At 43.1% G+C, this 27,980-nt stretch overlaps 1 protein-coding gene across 2 annotated transcripts; it reads left to right on the top strand.

Moving 5' to 3' along the window:
- The first annotated feature begins 10,213 nt into the window (after window positions 1–10,213).
- Window positions 10,214–27,679, top strand: LOC121552089 (apolipoprotein B-100). 2 transcript variants are annotated; one of them, XM_045211369.1, is made up of 27 exons: window positions 10,214–10,329; window positions 10,642–10,686; window positions 11,663–11,775; window positions 11,911–12,056; window positions 12,301–12,448; window positions 12,900–13,052; window positions 13,580–13,704; window positions 13,836–13,921; window positions 14,085–14,535; window positions 14,660–14,777; window positions 14,898–15,044; window positions 15,314–15,555; window positions 15,683–15,905; window positions 16,001–16,174; window positions 16,297–16,500; window positions 16,705–16,872; window positions 17,139–17,344; window positions 17,457–17,639; window positions 17,751–17,881; window positions 17,998–18,199; window positions 18,320–18,492; window positions 18,635–18,810; window positions 18,930–19,045; window positions 19,174–19,547; window positions 19,809–24,520; window positions 24,650–25,645; window positions 26,501–27,679. In XM_045211369.1, the coding sequence occupies exons 1-27, from the start codon at window positions 10,275–10,277 to the stop codon at window positions 26,582–26,584; spliced, it is 9,951 nt and encodes a 3,316-aa protein (XP_045067304.1). In that variant the 5' UTR covers window positions 10,214–10,274; the 3' UTR covers window positions 26,585–27,679. The 2 variants fall into 2 exon arrangements, with proteins under 2 accessions (XP_045067304.1, XP_041720728.2); XM_041864794.2 differs by lacking the exon at window positions 26,501–27,679 and having other exon boundaries at window positions 10,215–10,329; window positions 24,650–25,969.
- Window positions 27,680–27,980: the final 301 nt, after the last annotated feature.

Raw genomic sequence — 27,980 nt, forward strand, 5'->3', positions numbered from 1 at the left:
TGTCTGTAAACTCATGCTGAAGCTTGTGGTCTGAATAAACCTTATGATCAATGTTCAGTATGAGCAGACTCCTTTTGTTGACAGCAATAATTGCCACCATTCATCATATACTACACAACCTTTAAGAGGAAAGAAGAACACAAGACTAGGAGGGGACAAACAGGAAAGATAGAACATGACAAAACCAAACAATGGTCAGTCACATCAATATTCAGGAACAGGGCACACGAGAGAGCGCATCAGCAATCACGTTATCAGTCCCCCGGATGTGCCGCACATCTAGATGGAAGGATTGTAAAAATAAACACCATCTCATTATCCTCTGATTAGGACACCTCATGGACCTCAAAAAGGTGAGAGGGTTATGGTCGGTGTAGACCACAATAGGTACTACTCCCGACCCGACATACACTTCAATGTGTTGTAGCGCCCATATGAGTGCTAATGCTTCTTTTTCAATGACCGAATAGTTCAACTGATAATGGTTAAACTTTTTGGAAAAGAAACTAACAGGCCTCTCAACCCCAGCCACATCTGCTTGCAGCAAAACTGCACCTGCCCCCACATGACTAGCATCCACCTGCAAGGTAAATAACAAATCCACACGAGGAGCAGCCAGTACCGGAGTTGAGGTAAGCAACCTCTTTGCATCTTCAAAAGCCTGTTGACAACGAGAAGACCATACGTACACAGCCTTAGCTTTCAGCAAATCTGTCAAGGGAGCGACCACAGTAGAGAAGTTCCTACAAAAACCACGATAATACCCAATCATTCCCAAGAAACGCATCAGTTCCTTTTTAGTAGTTGGTAGTGGAAAAGCATCAATATCTACCACTTTAGCCCGAACAGGACGCACTTCACCCTGCCCAACCACCTTTCCAAGGTATGTCACAGTCGCCTGAGCAAACTCACATTTAGCCAAATTTATCGTGAGGCGACCCGCAGCCAGACGTCCGAACAAGGCTTGAATACGGGACAGATGTTCCTCCCAAGTATCTGCATATATCACTACATCGTCCAGATAAACAGCGCACCCGGCCAGACCAGAGACAACCCTGTTCATAAGTCGCTGAAAAGTGGCAGGCCGAAACTCATAACCAAATACGAGTACAGACCAAAAGGTGTAATAAAGGCAGAGATTACACGTGCCCTACTCGTCAGTGGCACCTGCCAATAGCCCTTTAACAGGTCAAATTTGCTCACAAACTTAGCGGCGCCGACTTGATCAACGCAGTCCTCCATCCGAGGAAGAGGAAATGAATCCGGCTTAGTGACATTGTTTACCTTACGGTAGTCCGTACAAAATCTGTTTGTTCCATCCAATTTACTGACCAAGATACAGGGAGAAGCCCAACTGGAGAAAGAAGGCTCTGCTATTTTACTCTCCAGCATGTACCCGACCTCAGCATCCAGACAACGCAGTTTCTCTGGAGAAACTCTATAGAACCGTTGACGAATGGGGTCAGCATCTCCAATGTCAATATCATGTTCTATTAAGTTTGTACGTGTAGGTGTATCAGAAAACAACCCTGGAAATATCAGAATCAAACCAATCATCTCTTTCCGCCCATCAACAGGTAGATGAGTAAGAAGGCTATCTAAAATCTCCAGTGTCTCTGAATTTTTCAATCTACCCTGCAGTATGCAATCGTCGGGACCAGAAACATCTTCCTGCTCCTGCACAGACCTAGCATGACCAGAACCCAGGGAATAAACAGTATCAGCCAAAAGAACAGCCTTACCGTCCTCTGTAGACTCCCCCTGTTCAGTCTCAGAGGAACGTGCATAATAGGGTTTTAACAAATTTACATGGCACAGTTGGTGTGCTTTCCTCCGTTCTGGAGTGGCAACTAGATAATTTTGCTCAGTGTACTGGCGCACCACTGTATATGGACCTTGAAACTTGGCTTGAAAGGGAGAACCAACAATTGGCAGCAGAGCCAGAACCTGATCACCTGGACTAAAGTGACGAGGCTCAGCTCGGCGATCATATATGCTCTTCATCCTGTCCTGTGAAGATGATAGCTTCTCTTTAGCCATTTCACCAGTGGCATACAAGCGTCGCGGAAAATCACACACATATGATAACAGGGACTGAGGAGGCTCGGGAGACTTCCAGTCATCCTGGAGAACAGATAAAAGCCCACGCACCCTATATCCAAACAAAAGGTCATTTGGCTAAAACCCGTGCTCTCCTGTGAAACCTCCCTAGCAGCTAACAGTAACCAAGGCAACCCCTCCTACCAATCCTTATCCATCTCAGTACAATAAGCTCTCAACAAAGACTTAAGTGTTTGATGGAAACGTTCCAGTGCTCCTTGACTTTGGGCATGATAGGCGCTAGACAAGTTGTGTTTAATATGGAGCTGTTGGAGAACCTGACCAAAGAGATTTGAGGTGAAATTAGATCCTTGATTACTTTGAATGACCTTAGGGATTCCAAACAGTGAGAGAAACTGAGTCAAAGCTTTTAACACAGACTTAGTCGTGATAGACCGGAGAGGATAGGCAGCAGGAAACCTAGTGGTCTGACACATCACAGTCAACAAATTATTACTACCCTTTTTAGAACGAGGCAGAGGACCAACACAGTCAATAATCAGATACTCAAAAGGTTTACTGAGTACAGGAATAGGGAACAGTGGTCCCAGCTTAATAGCTTGATTAGGTTTACCAGTTAACTGATGAAATCAGAAACATCCCTCTTTAATCTTGGCCAAAAGAAATGTCGTAATATGCGATTGTAGGTTTTTCTCACACCCATATGTCCAGCAACGTCGTTGTGAGAAGTTGTCAGCACCAACTCACGAAGCTTAACTGGTACCACAACCTGACTAATCGCCTCCCCCAGAAAACAACTACCATGAGACATCCACTTTCTCATCAGGACCTCCTCTTGGAGAAAATAGCCCTGTGCGACATCTCCCAACTGTTCCACAGGCACAATTTGGTCCCGCAACTCTAATGTAGGGTCAGTCCGTTGTGCCTCGATTCAATCGGAGCGGGATACAGATAACGGGATAACAGGGAAAACAGTAACAGACTTCTTTGTGGTATTCTCGTTAGCCAGTTCCGTGACCAGGTCGTCATGGATCATAGAACGCGTCACTGCACACGCAGAGAACACCTCTGGGAAATTCTGCACACTCTCATCAGGAATCCCTACAATTGACGGCTTAGTGGAAACCACTAAAGATGGAAACACGATAGGCCACACACGCTCCCCAGCCAAGTTATTTCCAAGGATCACATCAATACCCTCAATAGGCAATGAAGGACACACCCCCACAACAACCTCACCTTTCACCAGTCCACAATCCAACATCAGTTTATGCAATGGAACTGACAGAGTGTTCAAACCTATTCCCCTAATTAGAACACTATTCCCCAAATCAGTCTCCGCAGAGAAGGGTAACACAGATTCCAACACAAATGATTCAGAGGCACCTGTGTCTCTTAGGATCTTTACTGGCACTAGGTTCTTACTTCCTAACATAGACACAAAACCCTCCGTAATGAAAGGAAAATAGTCGGGATCAATATAGCCTTTCACATGGCCCTGGGCATGAGACAATGCGTCAGGAGTGAACTGATGTGGAACAGGCGCTGCTAACGCTGTAGGCCTCGATTTACCATAAGCACCTGTACTGAATTTACCCCTAGACCTAAGAATCGGACATTCATTTTTCCAATGACCTAATTCTTGACAGTAGTGACACTCTTGACCAAAGTCAGTTTTACCACGGGAATCAGGCTCAACCCTAGTTGAATGAAACTCTGCCCGGGAACCGAAGTATCTCGGCGAGCGAGGCCCAAATCTCTGCGAACGCCCCCACTCACTCCGAATACGGGGTTCTGCAAAAACATTTGTGAGTCAACACATATTCATCTGCCAAAACCGCAGCTTCAGCGACAGTCTTTATTTTTCGTTCGTTAATGTACGTCGCTATACGATCAGGGATTGTGTCCTTAAATTGTTCTAACATAATCAGATCACACAGCCCTTGGAAAGTCATAACTGCAGAGGCAGAACACCAGCGATTAAACTGTGAAGATAATATTCGTGCAAACTCAACATGAGTCTGCTGATCATCCCTTTTTAAAGTTCTAAATCGTTGGCGGTAAGCCTCAGGGACCAATTCGTAACTCTGTAACACAGCCGTTTTAACCTTATCATAACTAACACTGTCGGCTACACTAAGAGCTGAATATGCTTCTTGCGCTTTACCAGTCAGCACACACTGCAACATCAAAGTGCGATCAGAATCAGGCCATCTCCTAGCGTCAGCAACACGCTCAAACAACGAAAAGAATGTCTCCGGGTCCTTTTCATTAAACTGGGGCAACAACCGTAAATTCCCAACCATATCAAATGTGTCTGGATTACGACCAAAAGAGGAACGACCCCTAGGTAACTCTGGATCACCTTCCCAGAGCAAACTCTCCCCTGAGAGCTTTCCTTCCCTAACCAACTCTAGTCGCTCTTGTTGCAGCTTGATTTTAGCACGCTCCATATCCTGTTTAAATTCCAATTCCCTTTCATATTTTACACGATCATGCCCTAGCTGTAACAGAAGCCGTTCTTTCTGCTGTTCAAAAAGAAGACTACTATGACTAAACGATGGAGCGGTCATTGTAACATATCGGGGAGACAACGTGTCCTCAGCAGAGGCTGCCCCAGTGGTAACTTCAAGAATACCACTCCATCAAATTGGCTTTCAATATTAACCTAATAGAATTTTTTAGACGTTTATCACTCATTTCAACCTTGTAGTGTTCAGCAACCTTCAACAGCTGTTCTTTAGTACATAATTCTAACAGTTCTTCTGATGGAAAGCGAATGAACTCGTCTACATTAGACGCCATAATCAGAAGAAAAAAAATATATATATATATATATATATATATCATAATAATCTCGCTCAACCCCTCTGCTGAGCACACCAGACACAAGAGAAATGACAATCACACCGAGCACCACAGAAGAGAGATGGGATATGGAGCTTCTCCAAAACCTACAATACCTCAACACTAGTCTTCGTGCGGATTCGCGGTGGGTAATTACCCACTGTAGCCCGCTGGCAAGGAATTAAACCCCCCAGCACGCTGATAGATTCCCCCAAGCCACGGATGTGCCCCCGAGACAACTGCTCAGTCCACAGACACCACACAAAAATAACAAACATTTAACCATGCCCAACGTATTCCAAAACAAAACACGTCACTAAGCCTATCAGGGGAAAAAGCTATAGCTCAGGGTAGCAAATGTCACTACCCTATCCAAATCTCCCACTGAGGTAAACAGCCGATTGTACTCACCTCCGGCCGATGTCCCAACAGCGAGTAGAGCAAGAGTTTCCAGGCTGGGCAGGGCCTGGAAACTAACCAATGTACTCTCTCCAACGCAGTACACAACCCAAAACCCAAAGGCAACCAATACTGGGCCTATCAAACTCAAACAAACTAACAAAATGTACAAACAAAGACCCTACAGAATTTGACATTAACTCCACGTTCTCCCAAACACAACCAGTTCAAGATCCCGGACGAGCCCCCACTTGTCACGAACCGGCTCAAGTTCGTAACAAAAGGGAGACACTTGGAGACAAGGAATACTCAAAGTATATATTTATTAACTAAAGTAAACTAAATCAAATAACAATGGTGTGTGTAATCAGTAATCAGTAGTGTAAGTGAGTGTTTGCATGCATAAATGTAATATGGAAAGGTGTTGAAAGGTGCCAAAGCAAACAACCAAAAAGCCACAAAAATACCAAAATCAAAGTATCTGCCTGGAGAGAGTCTCCTCAATGAATGTGGAAGAGGTCCATTTATGCTGGGACACACCCGGCCCAGGTGTTTCCCATGTAGCTGACGACCCTCCCAACTCCGCCCACCGGCATCCTAATAAGGAAACAAGAGCAGAGAGAGAATATGGCAGACAGAGTGGGAGGGTCGTCACAGAAGTCACATAATTAGTTAAATAAAGTCCACCTATGTGCAATCTAAGTGTCACATGATCTGTCACATGATCTCAGTATATATACACCTGTCCTGAAAGGCCCCAGAGTCTGCAACACCACTAAGCAAGGGGCACCACGAAGCAAGCGGCACCATGAAGATCAAGGAGCTCTCCAAACAGGTCAGGGACAAAGTTGTGGAGAAGTACAGATCAGGGTTGGGTTATAAAAAAATATCAGAAACTTTGAACATCCCACGGAGCACCATTTAAATCCATTATTAAAAAATGGAACAAACCTGCCAAGAGAGGGCCACCCACCAAAACTCACGGACCAGGCAAGGAGGGCATTAATCAGAGAGGCAACAAAGAGACCAAAGATAACCCTGAAGGAGTTGCAAAGCTCCACAGCGGAGATTGGAGTATCTGTCCATAGGACCACTTTAAGCCATACACTCCACAGAGCTGGGCTTTACAGAAGAGTGGCCAGAAAAAAGCCATTGCTTAAAGAAAAAAAAAAAGCAAACACGTTTTGCAGCTGTAATTGCTGTAAAAGGTGGTTCTACAAAGTATTGACTTTGGGGGGGTGAATAGTTATGCACGCTCAAGTTTTCAGTTTTTTTGTCTTATTTCTTGTTTGTTTCACACACATATATTTTGCATCTTCAAAGTGGTAGGCATGTTGTGTAAATCAAATGATACAAACCCCTAAAAAATTCATTTTAATTCCAGGTTGTTAGGCAACAAAATAGGTAAAATGCCAAGGGGGGTGAATATTTTCGCAAGCCACTGTACATCCTGATGGTCATTGTAAAGCAATGCATTTATTTCTCCATCTACATTACCTTGTATGCATCCTCCAGAAAACATGGTAATTAACTACAATGACCATAATCAATTGCACACCTACTTGTCTGGTCTGTGTGCGGCAGACACGGAGAGGGAGAGTAGAGACAGAAGACGCGCGTCGAGAGGAATAGAGAGCAGTTGCTTCGCGAGGTATCTCTACCTGAAAATACATGATCCAAGTGATTGAGAGTTAGTATTCAGCAGTCATAAAAATATGCCTTATTTACTTTGAAGAACTACTAAAATAGTGATTTTGTTGGACAGCATAGGCAGCAGCTCTATAGAGATGAGATGATAACTTGGAACATACATCTGCATTGCTTGCTGTTTGGGGTTTTAGGCTGGGTTTCTGTATAGCACTTTGTGACATCTGCTGATGTAAAAAGGGCTTTATAAATACATTTGATTTGAAATAATAAAGTAATCAAATAAAACAAATATAATATATAACAACTGAAATATTTTATTAAAGTAAAGAACGTGAATAAATGATAGTTAATAAGTGATAAGCAGTAATGGGCAATCACTACCATCATGGGACTTTAATGAATTGTTTTATTCTGTATTGTTACAGCATTCAACCCACATAATGCACAGTGCATTAAATGCTTTTAAAAAACAATGAAAACCGAAATCGAAAACAATGACTATTTTTTAAATAATCGAACCAAAACCGAACCGACCTCAAAAAGCACTAATCGCTCAGTACTAAGAAAAAGTGAATGGGAAAATACGTTTGAAGTTTCCTCACCTGTCTGTGTCTTATTTCAACAACAAAAAAACTCCATAACTTGAAAGCCCTGATTACTAAGGTAATTTTAAGGTGTCAGGCTTGAATATCCGTTCAGTGCCTCACTACCCAAACCAGACCCAACTGGTTTCAAGTGGCCAAGAGACGTCATGTGATCTCCTACTGCCATCTAGTGGACAAACTGAGAATCAGACAGGGGATATATTTACATGAATGGATAGGTAGAGACTTCAGTAGAGACTATGTATACCATCCAGCCAACAGAATGGTGTACAAAATGTATATGCACAGAACTGTTCTGTGCGTAATTTAGCATGCCATCATGCAGGGCAAGCTAGTGATTTAAAATCAGTACTCTATATGGGAACAACCAGTTCAATTTATTGCTAGAGATGAATGACAGAAGAATAGAATCCAACTAGATTAATTGTTGTAATGCGCCCTTGTGCGCGCCAGTCTGTTGGTAGCTCTGCCAGCCTATGAAACCAGTAGGTCGACAGGAGAATAACTTTAATTTGTTCTAATTATTAGCTTTGGCTAAACAGGGTGAAAAGGATCTTATCCATGCTGCAAACCGTTCTGCAGCCTTGTGACGCACATGTGCATCAAGTACGGAAAATGCGGGCAAAAACAACAAATGGCTAAATGTATGTGCATCTGGTGGACATATGGCACTAGTCACATTGTTTCTGACACCTATATCAGAATCACAGTTCTTACCTTTCTAAAAGTACTAAGCATGTGATTGTAGGACTTATAGTTTTGAAACCAAAATGTACTTTATGAGGGTAGCATACAATATTATGGGTCCAATGAGCCCAATGCTACTTCCTTGTAACAATGCATGTAGGTAGTTGTGTTGTTGTTTGTTTGTTCTGATGTTGTTATTGTTTATCTTTGTTTGTTTATTTGTTGTTGGTGGGGAGGGGGGGGGAGGGGTGCTAGGAGGGGGGCATGAAAGTGTTCATGCCAGCACACTCATAACAAATGAACGGCATCGAACAATTTTATGCCAAATGAGACCTACAACCCATGTTCAACCCTAGTCTGTATGGGACCAACCCCCTTTCTGCGCTCCCTGGTCTATTTTATATTCTTAACTTAGGCATAAACCTATTGTTAATGTTGCCTAATCACTCATTTGATCATTGTTCATGCCTAAAGGAGTACCAGTAAATAAAACAGCTTTCTATCAGTACAAACTTGTAGTTTTCAATTCGCCATAAAATCAACTGTGAAGTAAGCTTATGAACATTGATTTACTGTGTATTTATTTAAATTGTTACATTTAATTAAAATGAGTGATATCACAGTTGATTTAGGCATTGAATATTTTTAAGTATGAACACTGAAGTACTATGAGAGTCAATGTTTTCTTTGGCTACTTTTTCTCAATCTCCTACTTTTTAGAATTAGGACTGGTCTCTATGAAGCCTTAAACATTTACTCAAAACATTTTCTGTAGATAATAGTGTTCTTCAGTCCTGAGGTTACTCTTTAAAGGACTTATGCAACTTCACATTGTGTTTCTCTGCCTGATTAAGTTATCTTCTCACTTTAGCCAATATCAGCAGACTGACTGAGTGCACTTCTGTGGTAATCCTGAGCAAAGTTGTTCATAGATTTCTTTATAGAGGTGAAAGGGGGGACTATGGATCTGTCTCCATCCGTTCGTATGTTAGTCACACACGATATGTCAGACACCACTGGCCTGATTTGGACTAAACTTGGGTAAATGATGCATCTTGCCATAGAGATCTGGCATTTACAAAATTCCTTTGATTGGCCCAAGAGGGGCGCTATATTAATCAACTGAAATTTGGTTGATTACTGTTGCCTTCTTTTAATTTACATGTTATAAGGCCTCAGTTTACACATCTGTCCATTATAAATGTGTACATATGATATTCAGTTGGATAAATAGCGTTCAGGGTCTTGTAGATAGTGGATAAATAGCGTTCAGGGTCTTGTAGATAGTATTAAAAAATGTCAGGGAAATATAATAAAATCATACAGCAAACAAATGAATGAAATTAATAAATAAAAAATTTAGCAGGGTGGTCTTCACTGTGGCGTCGGCGGCCTCCATGGCCTCTCCTATGTTGCCAATAATCTGGACGCCATTACAAATAAAGAGAGAGTCAGATAAGCAGTCAATGAAGTCAAGCTATTCATGTTAGTAGGCATGTTCTGAGTGTGTAATAAAGACTTGCAGGCCACCAATCTCTCATGTGACCACAATCATCAATACAACACAAATATCAGTACAGGTGTACAGTAAATCCCATGTAACAATGATAAATAATTCACTACAGTACTTGAACACCAGTGGCAACATTTCAAAAAAATACACAACAAGTTTATTTTACAACCCCTTACTTTAATCACTTGTTTCTAAAGCATGAAAAACCTCAGTTTGTAAAAACAAAAGTTAAATAATAATAATAAAAAAGCTAATCTAATACAATCAGAGAGTCCAATCAAGTCCAGTGCTGACAAGTCTTGGGAGTGTTTGTGAAATGAATTAGGCCTACCTTTGCCCTGCCACAAGGACGGTCTGAACTCTGGAACCAGGGCGGCACTCAGGCAGTAGTGGATTTCTGAAAGAGGGCTGTGAGAACTATAAAAGCCTCGAGCCAAAGCAGAGGAATCAGTCTTCACTGAAAGCAAGGACTCTTCTATCCCAAAGGCTTACAGAGCTTCTTCCAACCCATCATGGGGGATACTAAGCTCTGCCTTTTGCTGCTGCTAGGCACCTATGCTTTGGCCCGTAAGTACAGCGCAATTTACACATTGTTTTTGAGGTCCATTTTTAATACATGCTTTTCATTCGTTTTGGTAGTTTTGTGCTACAAGCATCCAGTTGTGTTGAAATAGGTCTACATTTAACAAGAGACAATGTAACTAATTCTGGGTAGCTTACTTATACTTTTTTAAATTGTCATTGACATATAGGCCTATAATGAAAATATGCAGATACTCTGAATACATTTTACAGACAGACAATAGCTGTAATGGATGATATTCTGTGCACTGGTATTTCATAACTTCCTAATCCTTTTTTCATTTTCATTATTCACAGAGCAAGATATTGGGAATTCCGAGGGACAATCTCCAACTTGTCTCTGTAAGTTAGTTTTTTCTTTATTTAAATGTTAGATGAAGGTATTCTTCCAGTAGATAATGGTCTCTAGGGAAAACGGGTTTTCAACTAGTTCGCTTCAAAACTAAAAGAGTTGCAAAATGTCAACGAGAAGAGAGGAGGATTCAGGGGATTTAGTTTTAGCTCAGGATTACAATGAAAATACGTATTCTTCCAGACTCCAGTCGAAAACCGTAGAGGAATAAGCAAATCTTTGTTATAATGTTTACTCCTTGTAGCCTACTCACAAGAACTCAAGGGATCATTGCTAAAATTCACCTAGGCCAACTGAACTTGCACTGGTCAGCTGAAATGTGTGACTTTGAACTCTTATGATGATATCACCGTTCAGTATCAGGTTGACTTTGCTAGCTAATATACTAAGCGAGTAGATTCGATACAACAATGATATGGATTTTTTGTGGATTAGGTTATACTTAATTTGCAAACATTTAAAAAGAGTGAATGGGACAGGACAAAACTTCTGCTTAGCTTTCTCTCTGGTAAAATTCTGATAATTCGCGCACACTAATTCAGCTGTCATCAGAACCCAAAACAGGATATCAAACAAAAAGGAGAGTGATTTTGTGAGAAGTTATCACTGCTTGTTATAACCATAGAGGAATAGGCAAATCTTTGTTACAACTCCTTGTAGCCTAGGACACACAACAACTATAGGGAACATTACTTCACCTAGGCCTACTCAATTTGCACTGGTCTCAGCCAGAAATGTGTGACTTTGAACTCTATGATGAGATCATCGATCAGTGTCATGTTGACTTGCCAGCATCCTTATACAAAAGTCAACACTATCCATTTTATCATGCGAAAGGTAGAGTCCAAAACTCCTTATCTCACTAGAGATTAGATGTCTTTCAACATAACATGTCCATATGTATTGCTCCCCTCTTGCTAATAAATTTAATTGCAACGTTAGTCATTTATGCCCCCTTATTTTTAGTGGCAAAGAGGTTCAAGAACTTCAGAAGATTTCTGTACCAGTACGAAGCAGAGACCCTTAATGGCGTAAATGGAGCTACCAACCTCAAGAATGGCCCTAAAGTCACCTGCAAGGTACGTGACAGGCAACTGAGCCCAGAGCCCTCCAGCAACTCTTCCGTGCTCTCACTCAACTTCCATTCCTCCCTTACAGAAGCGGACATTAAAGGGACAGTCCTCTGACCGATCATTTTCTCCTTCTTCTCACAGGTCGAAATCGATGTGCCCCAAACATGCAGTTTCATCCTGCGCACCACAGAGTGTGCCCTGAGCGAGGTCGTTGACGTCGACGCAGAAGGTTCCGCTGTGTTCGCGCCCGCTGCTGGTGCTGAGGCTTTCCAGACTGCCATGGCGAAGTACGTTATCACGTCACTTTTTTCCCACAGTGATTTATAGTACATTTTCTGTTGCTTGATAACCCTTGATGGCAGAATAAGAGTATACTTAGCACGCTCTGATGAAGGTTTGACGAACGAAAGCTCAGCGTTAATAAATAGAAAATTGTGCATTGATCCTGAATGTGCGGAGATACCTTTTCATTTCAAAATAAGAGTATACGAAATAAGTAGTTACTAAGATGATCACCCCTTTCTTGTCCAGGAACACCCTGAAGGTCATGGTTGAGGGACAGACAGGTGTGAAACTCTTCCCTGAGGAGGATGAGACCACCACCATCTTAAACATCAAGAGGGGAATTGTCTCTGCCCTTATCGTGCCTGCTTTGGAGGAAGAGAAAAACAAGGACATGGTAACCATGGCAATTTCCTCACCTGCAAGCTCACAGCCAATTAGTCAGTGACGTGACATAACAGTCATCAGGTCCATAGAGGTCTGGGTCATCGAGGCAATTTGATTTTGTTTGTGATGTATCAAGATACAAATGGCATAATAAAGAGATAAGATGCCCCTATCTATGGTGGTAAATACCAAACAACCAGTTGTTAGAATGACTACCTAGAATGAACGCACCGTAGATAAAGCTGCAGGTCAAAGTCCTTGATAGCTTACTCTCAAAACTGTGTGTCTCCATCTGTGGTCTATCTATCTTATTGAATCTAGATATATAATCTGTAGATATCCTTCTTGGTACCAGACATGTGACATAGAATCACAGATACCAAAGTATATTGTGTTAACCTAATAATCGAAATGGATGTGTGTTCATCATTCACTCTAACAAAAACTCTCTCAACATTCAGGCCACCCTTCATGGAGTCTGTGGCACCAACTTTGCTGTCAATGCCAGGGAAGACATCGCCACTGACGTCACCGTCACCAGGGACCTGTCCAAATGCGATAGCTTCGTTGCCCAGAGGGACCACACCAGCCCCCTGGCTATCATCTCTGGGATGGTAAGAAGGGGGGGGGAATTGTAAAAATAAATGGTGATCATTTACAAAAAAACAATTGGTCATTCTTCGATTAAGCATTACATTTGAATAGAATATAATTGTTTTATTCATTTACACCAGAGATCATCAACTAGATTCAGCTGCGGGCCAATTTTTTCTTGAGCGGATGGTCAGGGGGCCCAAACATAATTACAAATAATTTGTAGACTGCAAATTGGCCACAAGAAGCTCAAACAGATATAATATTTGACTAAAACCATTGCTTACATTTGTATACGATAATAATCATTGCTTACATTTATATACAAACATTGGAACAGAGTTCCCAAATTAAAATCACTCGGGGTGATTTGCTGGTGTTTTTAGTCTTTTAAGTCCAACAATTAAAAAATATATAACTAACTTTTATTTTGTTACTTGGGGGGGATAAATTAAATCACGGCAGTTGGGGAACCCTGATTTACACCATAAACCCATCATGATTATTGTTCCTGACAAAGCGTTTGATTGTGCTTCCCTGTCAACAGCAATACCCACTGTCCAAGCTGATCAGCAGCACCCAGACTTGCAACTACAAGTTTGACAACCAGAAGAAGCACATGACTGCTGGATCCTGCACTGAGAAGCACATCTTCCTGCCTTTCTCCCACCAGTAAATCCAGACAACTTCAAAATCTGTTTAATCCTATGAATAGAATACTGAGTCTTCAATGACGTTAGCCCAGATTTGATCCTGGCCAGTTTAACATTCGTCACGTTCTTCCATCCTCTTCCTAAATGCAGGACTGAGTATGGAGTGTCAACACTGGTCAAACAGACTTTGACTCTCCTGGAGACTAGCAAGATCAACGAAAGAGTTTTCAACCACAGTAAGAATTTCATTTTTCTGTTCCTTTTACTTTTCAACCTTTTGAAAAAAAAACAGGACAAAAATCTGCTTTTACCAAACTGATAAACAGAATGTGTACTGTACCAGGCGGCCTTTACAGAATTACCTTGAAAACGAAATATGTTCTATCTTACTCTCTAAAGATGAGGCCAACCTCAAGGGTCTACCCATGGAGGCTGCTGAGGACAAAGCTGCTGTCCAGACAGCAGATGTCGCTCTTGCCACCCTGAGGGAACTGAGCATCCTGTCCAAGACCAACCAGGGCCACCAGCGTGCCAGCACCTTCCAGAGACTCGTGGCTGAGCTCCGTGGACTGAAGGGTGAGACTATGAGCCCCGCCGTCCCTGAGATGGTGTCGGTATCGGACGCCCTGACCTGGCAGGCCCTGGCCCAGTGCGGTACCCCTGAGTGTAGTAGCGCCATGCTCCAGCATCTCAGGACCTTCGAGCCTGAAGCTATGGAGGTCGACGCCGCCGTCTATGCCCTGGGACTCCTGCCCAACCCCTCCCGCCTCCTGGTCAAAGACATGCTCAGCATGGCTCAGTACAAACAGAGCAAGCCCATCATGTTTGCTTTAGGCAACGTCGTCAGAAAGTAAGTCCAAAATGTATACTCTACTTGGTTATTGACTGACAGACAATGACTGACGTTTTCAGTTTAGTTTAATAAACATTGTGGTCCAAATGTTCATTGCCACCCTCTTGCTTTGTGTTACTAGGCTCTACCAGGCTGAGGGCAAAGTCACCCCCGAGATCGCTGCTGTGTCGGAGTTCCTTGCCTCCCTTTTGGGTGCTGATTGTGCTGGAGAAAAGGAGCTGACTTTCCTGACCCTGAGGGTATGTTGTCACCTGTTGCTCAACCAATCAGCTTCTTCTTCCCACCTAATCACATGACATGGAAAGCTTGACTTCATTGACTGCTTATCTGACTCTCTCTTTATTTGTAATGGCGTCCAGATTATTGGCAACATAGGAGAAGCCATGGAGGCCGCCGACGCCACAGTGAAGACCACCCTGCTGAAGTGCATGAGACAGCCCACCACAACCCTGCAGGTCCAGCTTGCTGCCATCCAGGCCTTCAGACGCATGTCTGTGACTGATGAGGTAAACTATATGCAAACTCCAAAATGAACTTGAAGAACAAAAACCTGGGCCTGTACTCAAAAAGTCAGAGTAGGAGTAATGATCTAGGATCAGGTCCCCCCTATCAATATAATGTTTTTCATTATGATCTAAAAAGACAAGCTGATCCTATATCAGCACTCCTACTCTGAGACTTTGTGAATAAGGGCCCTGCACTGCTATGCTGTGGCACACAATCTCCTTTCAAGAATACCTTGACTAATTAGCTGCCATTTTGTTTTCCTTTCCAGGTGCGCTCTAACCTCCAGAGGGTGAGCTCATATGCTAAGGGTGCCGTGCAGAAGAGACTGGCAGCCTACCTGATTCTGATGAGGACACCTGAGGCAAGTGACCTGGAGCTGGTGAAGAAAATACTGAAGGCGTCGATGCAGGAGCAGAAACCAGACGTCCAGGAGCAGAATGCGCAGGTCAAGGCCTTCGTGACCTCTCACATCTACAACATCATCCACTCCAATGACCCCGAGACCATAAAGTATGTATAAATATAATCTGAAACAGACTTCGTCATAATATTATACAAAAAGTAAAGTATCTAGTATTAGTACTGTTCCTTAATATTCCATAATCCTAATCTACATATTCTTTACTTTTCTACTCAGGCTGGGCGAAAAGATCCTTGATGTCCTTGCTGACCCTACCATTGCAACCACTCATGGTGACTACACTACTATGTCTCGCAACTACAAGATGGATGCTGCCATGAACAACATAAAGACCAGCATGCAAGGAAATATGATCTTTGATCCCACCAGCCAACTGCCCAAGGAGATCATGCTTGAGACTACCCTAAAGGCTTTCGGCTATAACATGGACATGTGGGAGGTATGTCTACTAACCCATAATAACAGGTTTGTAGTGTGATTTTGTTATATCCAATCTGCATTGCATCGACCATTCATTGTTTTGTTTTTCTATAGATTGGCATGGAGGGAAAAGAGTTTGAGCCAACCATTGAGGCTCTGTTCGGAAAGAATGGGTTCTTCCCCGACACCATATCCAAGGCTATGTACTGGGCTGGAGACAAGATGCCAGACCAGGTGAACGAGGTTCTGAAGAACTTCGCTGCCCCCTTGAAGAATGAGAAAACGAAGGTGCTTACCACACATCTTGTATAAAAAAAAAAGTTATTACATTCAGTTTGCATTATTTGATCATTAACTGTTTGTAAATGTTACTATTGCCATTGTTAACTCTTTTCAAATATTTTCTTCAGGTCCCAGAGAACATCATGAGGGAGATTATCCGCAACTTCAACAAGCTGGCGAAGGACCTGCAGGCTCAGGAGTCCCCTGAAGCCATGGCCTATCTGAGGATCATGGGAACTGAGCTTGGATACATCAAGGGCAGCGAGCTGAAGGGCATCGCCCAATACGCAGCCATGTACGCTGAGATCCTCCTCAAGGACATACCCACAAAGGTAATTCACATGTATACATCTATGTGTACCTCCAAGTGTGAAGAGCCCTCTTGTTTTATTTCCTGCTAAGAACAATTTAATGTTTACAACATTTATCAAGAATGCATGACTTTTAAGTTGCTTTGGATAACAGCATCTGCTAAATGGTATATATTATATTTATTTATTATTATGGCATTGATTTAATTTTTTTCCTGGGTTTAGTTCATGCAGAAGATGGTGGCAGGCACTGACAATGAAGTGTTCGTCCATTACATCTTCATGGACAACAAGTTCTCCCTGTCAACTGCCTCTGGCTTTCCTCTGAAGTTCTCTCTGTCTGGTACCTTTGCTCCTGGAGCTAAGGGAGGCCTCCGCTTTCACCGCAACATGGTAAATATCCCACTCTCTGTTCTCTTCTATCTTACTGCGCTCAAACAACATTCTTTCACAATATTCTAATTATGAAAACTAAGTATGAAACAGTAGATTTCATACTATTAATACATTTGTATCGAATTGTTTGTAAAAAATGTATAAACATTCTCAAGCATTTATAACATTTGTAATAATAATATATGAAACATTTATAATATATGAAGGCATTTATACATATAACAGAGTTTTCTAATGTGCCTCTCACTGCTATTTTTTAACAGCAGGAAGTGTCCTTCATGCCCTCTGTGGGAGTGGAGTTTGTGACCCAGATGGGAGTACACATCCCAGAGTTTACCAGCTCCGCTGTGGAGATGCACACCAACATGTACCATGAAAGCGCCGTCAACGCCAAGATCACCATGGACCAGAACCAGATCAAGCTGAGTATCCCTGCTCCTCAGGGCTCAACCCAGCTCTTCAGAGTCAGGTAAAAAAAAAAAAAATACTGTCCTATGTACATCAAAAACAATTTAGTAAATGTATCAAAAGTCACATAATTTGTTATTTCTTTTTGTTATTTTGCACCTCTTCAACAACAGCAACAGAATGCTGAAAGTGACCTCTGGTCAGGCTACTCTGATCCCCCCCATGGATGAGGGCAGGACCAACGTCGTGAACTGCAGCCCTCTCTTCTCTGGAGTGAAGTACTGCACCACCGTCCGTTACAACATCGCTGGTGACAACGCTGCCGCTCCCTATTTCCCTCTCAACGGAGAGACTAAGTAAGGACAACATTTGAGGGAGTTTGGATGTGTTTATAGAAGGAAATTGCTAATGCACCATATTTGAAGATCAAACTAGCATCATACTGAACAACAGTCTCTCTGTCCTAGGTTTGCTCTTGATATCCAGCCCACTGGCGAGGTCTCTGAGTACACCGCCACCTTCGCCTATGACCTCCTCAGCGAGGGCAAGGAGGGACGCCAGAAGGTTGACACCATGAGGATGACACTGAGAGCAGAGGGTAGGAACATCTCTGTCCAAGCACTACATTTCCCATGGTTCATACTGTTTGGTATGAATCAGCTTTATGAATCAGTGGTTTAAATCAACTCACTCTCTGCCTCCTTGTTTACCTAGGTGCTAAACCCACTGAGGCCACCACCACCATGAAGTACAACAGGAACAGGAACGTCCTGACCACCAACGTCCAGATCCCCGACTATGATGTGGAGGCTGGAATCAGGATTGGTCTTACCGACAGCAGAGCCAATGGAAAGTCTATCACCATCGACATCACCAACAAGAACATCCCTCAGCTGTCTCTAATTGGCCGCGCCAAGTAAGTAAACGCAAAAGCCCTCCCCATTAGCCACATTCATTTGTCTGTGTCTTCATAGATCAGCACATGTTGGAAATTAATTGAATCACTAAGAGATTCTGATGGTTTTCTTTCCTCCAGGCTTGAGGCCATGACCGACAGTATGCTGCAGGTCCAGCTGGTTGTCCCTGCCCTCAAGACTGACGCAGCTATCACTGCCACTATGAAGAGTGCAGAGGAACTCACCCTGGAGCTCAGGAGCGACATCAAGCTCCCCAAGACCACCTCCATTCAGGGAGTCATCTTCAAATACAGTATGCTAATTCTACAAATTCATAACACACCATTGTGTAGGGAGGAGGTTGATCTTTATGTGGTATGTTTATTTGACTTGTATGCAATGGACATAATGTTCAAAGTTATATGTACTAATAATACAACATGTTTTCCTTTTAGATGAGAACAAGGTTGAGGTTCAGCTGGTGTCCGACATGGGCTCTGAGATCCAGAAGCTCATCCCTCATACCGAAGCCCTCCAGGCATGGCTGAAGCAGCTCTCTGAGGACATCCTGGACAAGCAGGTGGTCAACACCGACATGAAACTGCGTCACATCTTCACCAAGTCTCTTGAGGTAAGACAACACCCAAATACTTTTCGTACAGTCTCCTCAATTCTTTCCATGTTTTATTCTTCCATAGAAGTCAAACCAATGGTGGCAGATCAACACATAACAAAATTGTTTTTTAACAGGCCGGCAACAATTGGATGAACAAAATCACCTTTGATGTTCCCGTGGTTAAGACACTGAAGGACAACATGCCAGAGCTGGCAATGCCCGCTATGCCCGAAAGACTGTTCCTGAAATCGTAAGTACATCTGAAAGCAGTAAACTATTTTGGGGTCTCTTTTTATAGAGCCTATTAATCTTCTATGTGATGTCAGTGTCCAAAAAAAGTAAATCCATAGACATCTCATTATTTCATTCCTTCAACAGTGAGGGCACATTCAAATACCAGTTCAACAAGGACCGTGTCACCATCACCATCCCCATGCCACTCGGAGGAAAGTCATCTGAGGAGCTGAGGATTCCTGCCATGCTGACCACCCCACATCTGTCTGTGCCCCAGGTCGGTCTGGAGCTTGCCTCCAAGGAGGTCAAGGTCCCCACCTTCTCCATCCCCAACGACTACGAGCTCACTGTGCCACTCTTTGGAATGGTTGAAGTGTCTGCTAAGGTGAACAGCAACTACTACAACTGGGAGGGAATGGTCTCCGGTGGCAACAACTCTGTGGAGTCCCCCAGCTACATTGCCAAGTTTAAGGTGGTGGCTGACAGTCCCATTGAACTCCTCGCTTTCACATCTGAAGGTAAACCTTTTCTCTCAACTTCTTTTTACCTTTTTGATGTTATAACCTTATCAAAAGCATATATAGTAGTTCATTGAACTTCCTAATCAGAAATGTTTAGTAGTTTTACAGATTGCCGTATTATCATGTTTGGAGGGGAGAAACATGTTACATTATAACTTCAAATTAGATCATACAATATAACTGACCTTGAGTCATTTTGACTGATTTACCTTGTGTATACTATAGTGACTTCATGTCCCTTGTTTTGTCTCATTACAGGAACAGCCTTCATCACTGACATGCCAGAAGACTCTCTGAATGCTATTTTGAATGGTTCCCTGAGCCACAAGCTCATTGACACCAGCTTTGAGGTAATGGAAACCGTCAGTATGTCAGACAAAGTGAGAGCCACAGGCAACCACAAGATTCAGGTCTTCAGCCCTCTGGGTCTGCAGACGTCCCTGGACATCACTTCCCAGGCCTCCCTGGCCTCTGACATGCTCATTGGAGATGCTAACATGGATGGAAGTGTAACCCTTGGATCAGTGACCGCCAGCACCACCTATTCCCAGTCTTTCTCTTTCGAACCCATGAAGAAAGAAGCCAGAGCAGAGTCCACACTTAGGGTGAACTCCCCAATCCTGGAGATTATCAACAAGCTCAAGGCCGGCTATGCTAATGAGCAGCTTCTGATTGAGTCCAACACCAACCTGAACAACGACCCCATTAAGCACACCACCAAGTTTAGCATCGGCTACAAGGAGGCCCAGCTGACCATCCAGTCCGACTCTGTGACCAAGGCTGAAGAGAAAATGATCCGCAGCCAAGTGGACTTCACTGCCTCCAGGGATGAAGCCATCATCAGGGTAGAGAACCAGGCTGATGATACCGAGAACCGTGCCTACTCTCTGCTCTCCGGAGCCCTGAACCCCACCAGTCTGGAGATCAATGCAGATGCTTCCGTCAACGTCCTCGGCAGCCGCGCCTCCCACAAGGCTGCTCTAACGCTGAGCCAGGAAGGTCTAGCAACAAGTGCCACCACCACCGCCCAAAGCAGCCCCATAACCTTTGAGAATGTCTTCAATGGTGGAGTCGATACCACCAGGGCCCATGTGTCCATCAACACCAAGGGAGCCTTTAAGGAGAACACCGCCGAGCTCAACTTGGAGGGGAAAGTGGCAAGCTCTGAGGTCTACCTAAACAGCATGTTCAAGGGAAATCTCTTCGATGCCAACACCATGAACAGAGTGAACCTGAAGGTGAACGAAGACGGTCTGGACCTCACCAACAAGCTGGTCGCTGAACTGTATCAGATGGAGACTGAGAACACACACACCCTGACTCTCACTCTCAAATCCCTGGCCCTCCGCTCTAAGACCGAGAACTTATTCAACAAGGAGAACACCTACAAGCACGACATCTCTGTCGACATTCAGCGCTCGGGCGTTGCTGTGAACGTGAAAAACGACCTCAAGATCACAGAGATTAACTTTGTCAATGAGGCCATGTTCAAGGTTGAGGATTACAAGATGGAACTGACCGGCAGCCTGAAGGGAGTCTCTTCCGAAGAGGCCAATTTCAAGCACACTTATGAGATCAGTTTTGCTGACATGACCACCACTGCTAAGTGCAACACCAATGGAAAATATGCACTCTCTCAGATGACCCAAACCGCTGACCTCGAGATCGCTGGTCTGTCCACCAAGTTCAACAGTGTGGCTAGCATCAACTCTCAAACTATCCTGGGGACAGCACTGAACTTGGACAGCACTATCAACATTGTCGCTGAGCCATTCATGGTTGACATTTCTGCCCTATTCAACTCCAACGGAACTCCGAATATGTTCGGAATTCAGAACATTGAGCTGTTCAACCAGTTCCTGTTGAAGGCAGAGCCCCTAGCTTTCTCCCACTCCCACGAATGCAAGGCCTCCACCACCCTCCAGCTGGAAAATGGAGACTCTGTCAAGACCAACCTGGGCAACAAGATCACCAGTCGTCTGACTCCTCAGGAGCAGTATGCCTCAATGAAGATGACATCCAAACTGAATAACCATGAATTCAACCAAGAACTTAGCGCCTTGAACAATGCTGAAACGATGGGAATGGAGATGACAGGAGCTGTCTTCACCACCATCTTGAACAAGGCCAGTGAAAACCAGGAATATGCCATCTCTGGCTCCCTGAAGTACGAGAAGAATGTTGACAGCCATTTCATTCAGCTGCCATTCATTGAGCATCTCCCTGCAGTCATTGAACAAGTCAAAATTGCCACAATGATGACAATGGAGAACAGCAAAGGCCTGCTGCTGGATATTGACACCAAATACGAAATTAGAGCCAAGATCCAGGGGAAAGTGGGTGAACTGAAACAAGTTATTGAGAGCTTCGACATCAACCTGTTCATTCAGGACCTGAAGAACTTCATCAATTCCATTGAAAGCCACATTCCCACACTGATGGCCAAGATTCCCACTGAAGAAATCATTAATATCCTTAAGTCAATCAGGGACACTATTATGAGGTGGATCAAGAAAAATGACATCGCTGGCAAGATGAATGGTATTTACACCAAAATTGAAGAGATCCTGTCCAATTATGAGGTTGAAAAGATGGTTGAGAACATCATGGATGAGGTTGTCATAATCATGAAGTCCTACCAGCTCAGAGAACACATTCAGTCAGCAAGCAACGCTCTTAAGTCTATTGATATCCAAGCCCTGCTGAACAAAATCATGACACATGTGAATGAGTTTGTAAATGAACTGAATGCCTTTGACTTCAAGCAAATGGTAGACAACATGAATGTCTATTTCGATAGACTGACCGAGAAGATCAGGTCTTTCGATTATAACACATTCGCCGAGGAGCTGAAACAGAAAGTCATCGAACTGAGCAGGGTCCCCTGTTTCGGAAAACTCAACGGAGAGTTCAGAGTCACCTCACCTGACTACAGCATGAGCACCAATGCTGAGTTCCGGAATGCCACAACTACCAAAGTAACACCAGAGTTCTACATTATCCTCAAATCTCAGGCCACTTCTACCTCTGATCTGCTAGCCTATACCCTGGATGCCAAAGTTGATATTGCTGTGCCCAAGATGAGCCACCTGTCTCTCTCTGAGAACATCAAGATCATGCACACCACTTTCTCCATGGACCACCAGGGAACAGTTGCCTTCTACGGCACATCAGCCCAGGCTTCCTCCAAGACCAATGCCAAGGCCACTACTGAGCCCTACACTGCCGAGCTGGTTAGCAATGCCTTCTTCGACATGGAGAATGGAGTCTCTACCACACTGGAGACTACCTACAACCACAAGGTGAACCTGCCACTTCTCAACATCTTCAGCGAGGCTGCCATTACCCAGAAGGCAATTGCCCTCCTGGAAGCTGGCATTGTAACTCTGACTCTTACCAATGAGGGTAACGGTAAATCTGCCATCCAGGATTACTCAGATGAAGGAACCCACAAGTACGACATGCAGGTTGTCATGAACCTCAACACTGTCAAACTGACCTTCACTGGGGCAACCGACACCAACAACCTGAAAATAAAGCAGAATGTGAATGCTGAAGCCGTCATTTTCAGTCACATCCTCATTGAAGCCAACGCTGAGACCAAAACTCCCTTCATCAAGAGCAGTGTTGCTGAGTTGAAAGCAGAGGCTAAGGTGCAGAATCTGAAAATTGAGGTAACTGCCTCCTGCAACACAGAGCTGGTAGGCAAAGTTGAGGGAATTATTTCCAACTCAATCAACTTCATCGCTACACCCAATGAGTTTGTGTTTGACACCAAGAACAAGGAAAACACCAAAGTTGCACTTCCCTTCAAGCTGACTGGAAAGATTGATCTTCAGAATGACTTTGCCTTTACCCTCAACTCTAAAGTGCAGCAGGCTAGCTGGACTGGACTGGCACGATTCAACCAGTACAAATACTCACACTACTTCACAATGGACAACAGTGAGCAGGAAATCCACGTCTTCACCCAGATCAATGGAGAAGCGAACCTTGATGCGTTGAGGGAGCCCATCGCCATTCCCAAGAGAGCTGTAGAATTCATTGGTAGGACTGAGTTCTCTCTGTGGGAGGACACCGGTCTGAGTGTGCTCTTGACCACACCTCAGCAGACCTTTGACATGGACACCAAGCTCACATACAAGAAGAACCCTGAGATGATCACCATTGACATTGACATGGAGCCAATCTTCAATGCCATCAACAAGCACACCAGGAGTCTGAACAAGAACATGATTGTTGGAAGGGACAAGGCTGTTGCCGTTCTCTCTACCTCATTTGACCAGGCAAAGGCAGAGTACGAGAAATACAACATTGAGCTACCCAAAACTCTCACTGTTCCAGCATACAAAGTTCCAGTGCTGAATATTGAAGTATCTGGTTTCACGATTCCCGTGCCCGACTTCAGTCTCATCACAATGCCTACTTTGCATGTTCCATCTGCTCTTAGCAAGCTGACCCTGCCAAAAATAACTCTGCCCAAAATGCAGAGCAACATCATGATCCCTGTCTTCGGTGACCTGACCTACGAGTTCTCCATGAAGACAGCTGTGCTGACAGTGAAGACAAATGCTGGCGTCCTCAATCAGGATGATATCATTGTCCGATTTGACGCTTCCTCCACCTCTGAGTTTGATGCTCTGAAGGCCAAGATTGATGGTACCACCACCTTGAACAGGAACAATGGAGTGAAACTGGCCTCTATCCTGAATTTGGAAGCCATGTGTATTGAGGGCAGCCATGACAGCACCATCAGCCTCAATGGCGACGGTATGGATGCCTCAATCACAAATACAGCTAAGGTCAATGTCCCTACCCTCTGGACTCTGGAAGTCAACCAGGAGGTCTTTGGAAATGCGCAGGATGGCCTCATCATCTCTGTGTCCTCTCCAAATGCTGGACTCCTCGGACTCCAGCTGCAGGCCAATAAACCAGTCCAAGTGAAAGGAAGAATCTACGGCAGATACCCGGTAAGACTCATGTACATTTCAATGACTTCATAAGCACTGTTTGCAATGTGTTTATGACAGCCATGTAGAGCATGTAACAATGCTGTTTCACTCACCTATTTCTGTTTCTGTTTTCATTCTCTCATGCAGTCTGAACCCACCACTGATGTGGAGATCATGGGCCTGAAAATGTCTGTGATCAACTCTGAGAAGCTGAAAATTCAGACCACCTGGAATATGGAGGTTCCCACTGAGATGCTCCTGGTAGTGAAGGACAAGGTGCCTGAGATCATGTCAGCGGTTCGCATGGAGGATATCCTGTCTGCTCCCCAGAAGATGGCCAACAAACTTGAGGGTAGCATGGAGCAGATCACGGATCAGGGCAAGGTCATGTACAAGAGGGCTGCAGAAAACATTGCAGCTATGGACCTTACCGCCATCACCGACAAGCTCTCCGACAGTGTCATGTTCGTTCTCAGGCAGTACCAGAAGAACGTTCAGGTTTTGCTCGATGCTGCCATCAAGTTCCTGAGAGAGACCCAGTTCCAGATGCCTGGACTTGAGGGAAAGATGTCCGGTCTTGAGGCCTACCAGAAACTGAGTGGATTCTTCGCTGAATTTGTTGAGGAAGCTTTCAAGAAGGTTCCAGAATTCTTCGCCTCCCACAGTGCCGCTCTCCTCGAACAGATCAGAAACATAAAATTCACTCTTCCCGGCTCCAGCAACTTCATCAGCGGGAGAGAAATCCTAGATGACCTGATGGCCGCCATTGAGAAGATCCAGGAGCAGGTGATCATCATTGTGAAGAGAGTCGGAGATGTCCCTCTGGAGGATATTGTGAGCAGGCTGTCTGCATTCCTGCGCTTAACCGTGGAGAAATCCGAAGAGCTCATTGTCTCCCTGAAATCTCAGGATGCGGAGAAACTCACCATGTGGATGAGTGACGTCTACAGCGAAGCCATCAACTCCCGTGCCATGTCTGATATTACACAGCAGATCGAGGAAGCCAAGAGAATCATCAGAGAATATCGCGACCTCTTTGCTGAAATGTCCATTGAGCAGCTCAACGCTGACATCCAGTCCTGGATTGACTCCATGATTCAGAGCATTAATGCCATCCACACCAAGGTCATTGAGTTTCTTCAGGACATTACCAGAAATGCTGAGTCTTTTGTGACAGTGAGTGACAAACAGATGGACATTGAAATTCCTATTCCATTCATTGCTTGACATGTAAAACATATACACCCAATTCATTGGCTTTCAACTTGCAAATATAACTGTTATTCTCACATGTAGCCTATTCATATTATAATTAATTTCAATGTCTTTTTTGTAAGTTACTAATTTAGTTTATTATTCACAAGGAAAGACCGCAAACTTGACTAGTCTTATTTTGCTCCCAATGTGTCTTGTTCTTTTTTTAAACTTGAAAAGAAAAACATGAATAAAGACGATTTGGACCGCAAATGATGAGATAAATGTTTTCTATATCACTCCCCACCCATTCATAACCTTGCATCTATCTTGCTTGGCCTCTATCAATAACAGTAACAGAGCAAGCCTGTGTTGTCTTATCCTACATAGTAAATGGGTCCTTGGTGGGTCTCTCTGATTTTGGTCAAATACCTTATAAAACAAAGCTCTTTAATTAAATTAAATGTACTATGATAATACACTATTATGTAGTTCATGTACTTGATCTATTTATAAAAATAATTAGCTATGATACAACAACTATACATTTTACTCAAATGTTTTACTTCAACACAGTGCAATACTTCAGTAGCCCTCAAGGAGATGCTGTGGCAGCCAAAAACCTATTGAGTGTTTCCAATGTCTCTAGTCTGAGAGATAGGCCTAGTATTCATACACTAAATATGAGAAAGAAACTGAATTATTTCTTAATATGAGGGATTATACAGCCTGATACAAACTTGTTCAAAAGCCATGATTCAGAGCATTAATGCCATCCACACCAAGGTCATTGAGTTTCTTCAGGACATTACCAGAAATGCTGAGTCTTTTGTGACAGTGAGTGACAAACAGATGGACATAGAAATTCCTATTCCATTCATTGCTTGACATGTAAAACATATACACCCAATTCATTGGCTTTCAACTTGCAAACATAACTGTTATTCTCACATGTAGCCTATTCATATTATAATTAATTTCAATGTCTTTTTGTAAGTTACTAATTTAGTTTATTATTCACAAGGAAAGACCGCAAACTTGACTAGTCTTATTTTGCTCCCAATGTGTCTTGTTCTTTTTTAAACTTGAAAAGAGAAAAACATGAATAAAGACGATTTGGACCGCAAATGATGAGATAAATGTTTTCTATATCACTCCCCACCCATTCATAACCTTGCATCTATCTTGCTTGGCCTCTATCAATAACAGTAACAGAGCAAGCCTGTGTTGTCTTATCCTACATAGTAAATGGGTCCTTGGTGGGTCTCTCTGATTTTGGTCAAATACCTTATAAAACAAAGCTCTTTAATTAAATTAAATGTACTATGATAATACACTATTATGTAGTTCATGTACTTGATCTATTTATAAAAATAATTAGCTATGATACAACAACTATACATTTTACTCAAATGTTTTACTTCAACACAGTGCAATACTTCAGTAGCCCTCAAGGAGATGCTGTGGCAGCCAAAAACCTATTGAGTGTTTCCAATGTCTCTAGTCTGAGAGATAGGCCTAGTATTCATACACTAAATATGAGAAAGAAACTGAATTATTTCTTAATATGAGGGATTATACAGCCTGATACAAACTTGTTCAAAAGCCATGATTCAGAGCATTAATGCCATCCACACCAAGGTCATTGAGTTTCTTCAGGACATTACCAGAAATGCTGAGTCTTTTGTGACAGTGAGTGACAAACAGATGGACATAGAAATTCCTATTCCATTCATTGCTTGACATGTAAAACATATACACCCAATTCATTGGCTTTCAACTTGCAAACATAACTGTTATTCTCACATGTAGCCTATTCATATTATAATTAATTTCAATGTCTTTTTTGTAAGTTACTAATTTAGTTTATTATTCACAAGGAAAGACCGCAAACTTGACTAGTCTTATTTTGCTCCCAATGTGTCTTGTTCTTTTTTTAAACTTGAAAAGAAAAACATGAATAAAGACGATTTGGACCGCAAATGATGAGATAAATGTTTTCTATATCACTCCCCACCCATTCATAACCTTGCATCTATCTTGCTTGGCCTCTATCAATAACAGTAACAGAGCAAGCCTGTGTTGTCTTATCCTACATAGTAAATGGGTCCTTGGTGGGTCTCTCTGATTTTGGTCAAATACCTTATAAAACAAAGCTCTTTAATTAAATTAAATGTACTATGATAATACACTATTATGTAGTTCATGTACTTGATCTATTTATAAAAATAATTAGCTATGATACAACAACTATACATTTTACTCAAATGTTTTACTTCAACAC

This window comes from Coregonus clupeaformis, chromosome 36 (assembly GCF_020615455.1).
Source record: "Coregonus clupeaformis isolate EN_2021a chromosome 36, ASM2061545v1, whole genome shotgun sequence".
NCBI classification, from domain to species: Eukaryota; Metazoa; Chordata; class Actinopteri; order Salmoniformes; family Salmonidae; genus Coregonus; species Coregonus clupeaformis.

Coding starts and splice junctions, on each gene's coding strand:
- LOC121552089 (XM_045211369.1), top strand. CDS start 10,275: ATGGGGGATACTAAGCTCTGCCTTTTGCTGCTGCTAGGCACCTATGCT. Junction 14,778..14,897: donor TGACTTTCCTGACCCTGAGG/GTATGTTGTCAC, acceptor AATGGCGTCCAG/ATTATTGGCAACATAGGAGA. Junction 15,906..16,000: donor ATAACATGGACATGTGGGAG/GTATGTCTACTA, acceptor GTTTTTCTATAG/ATTGGCATGGAGGGAAAAGA.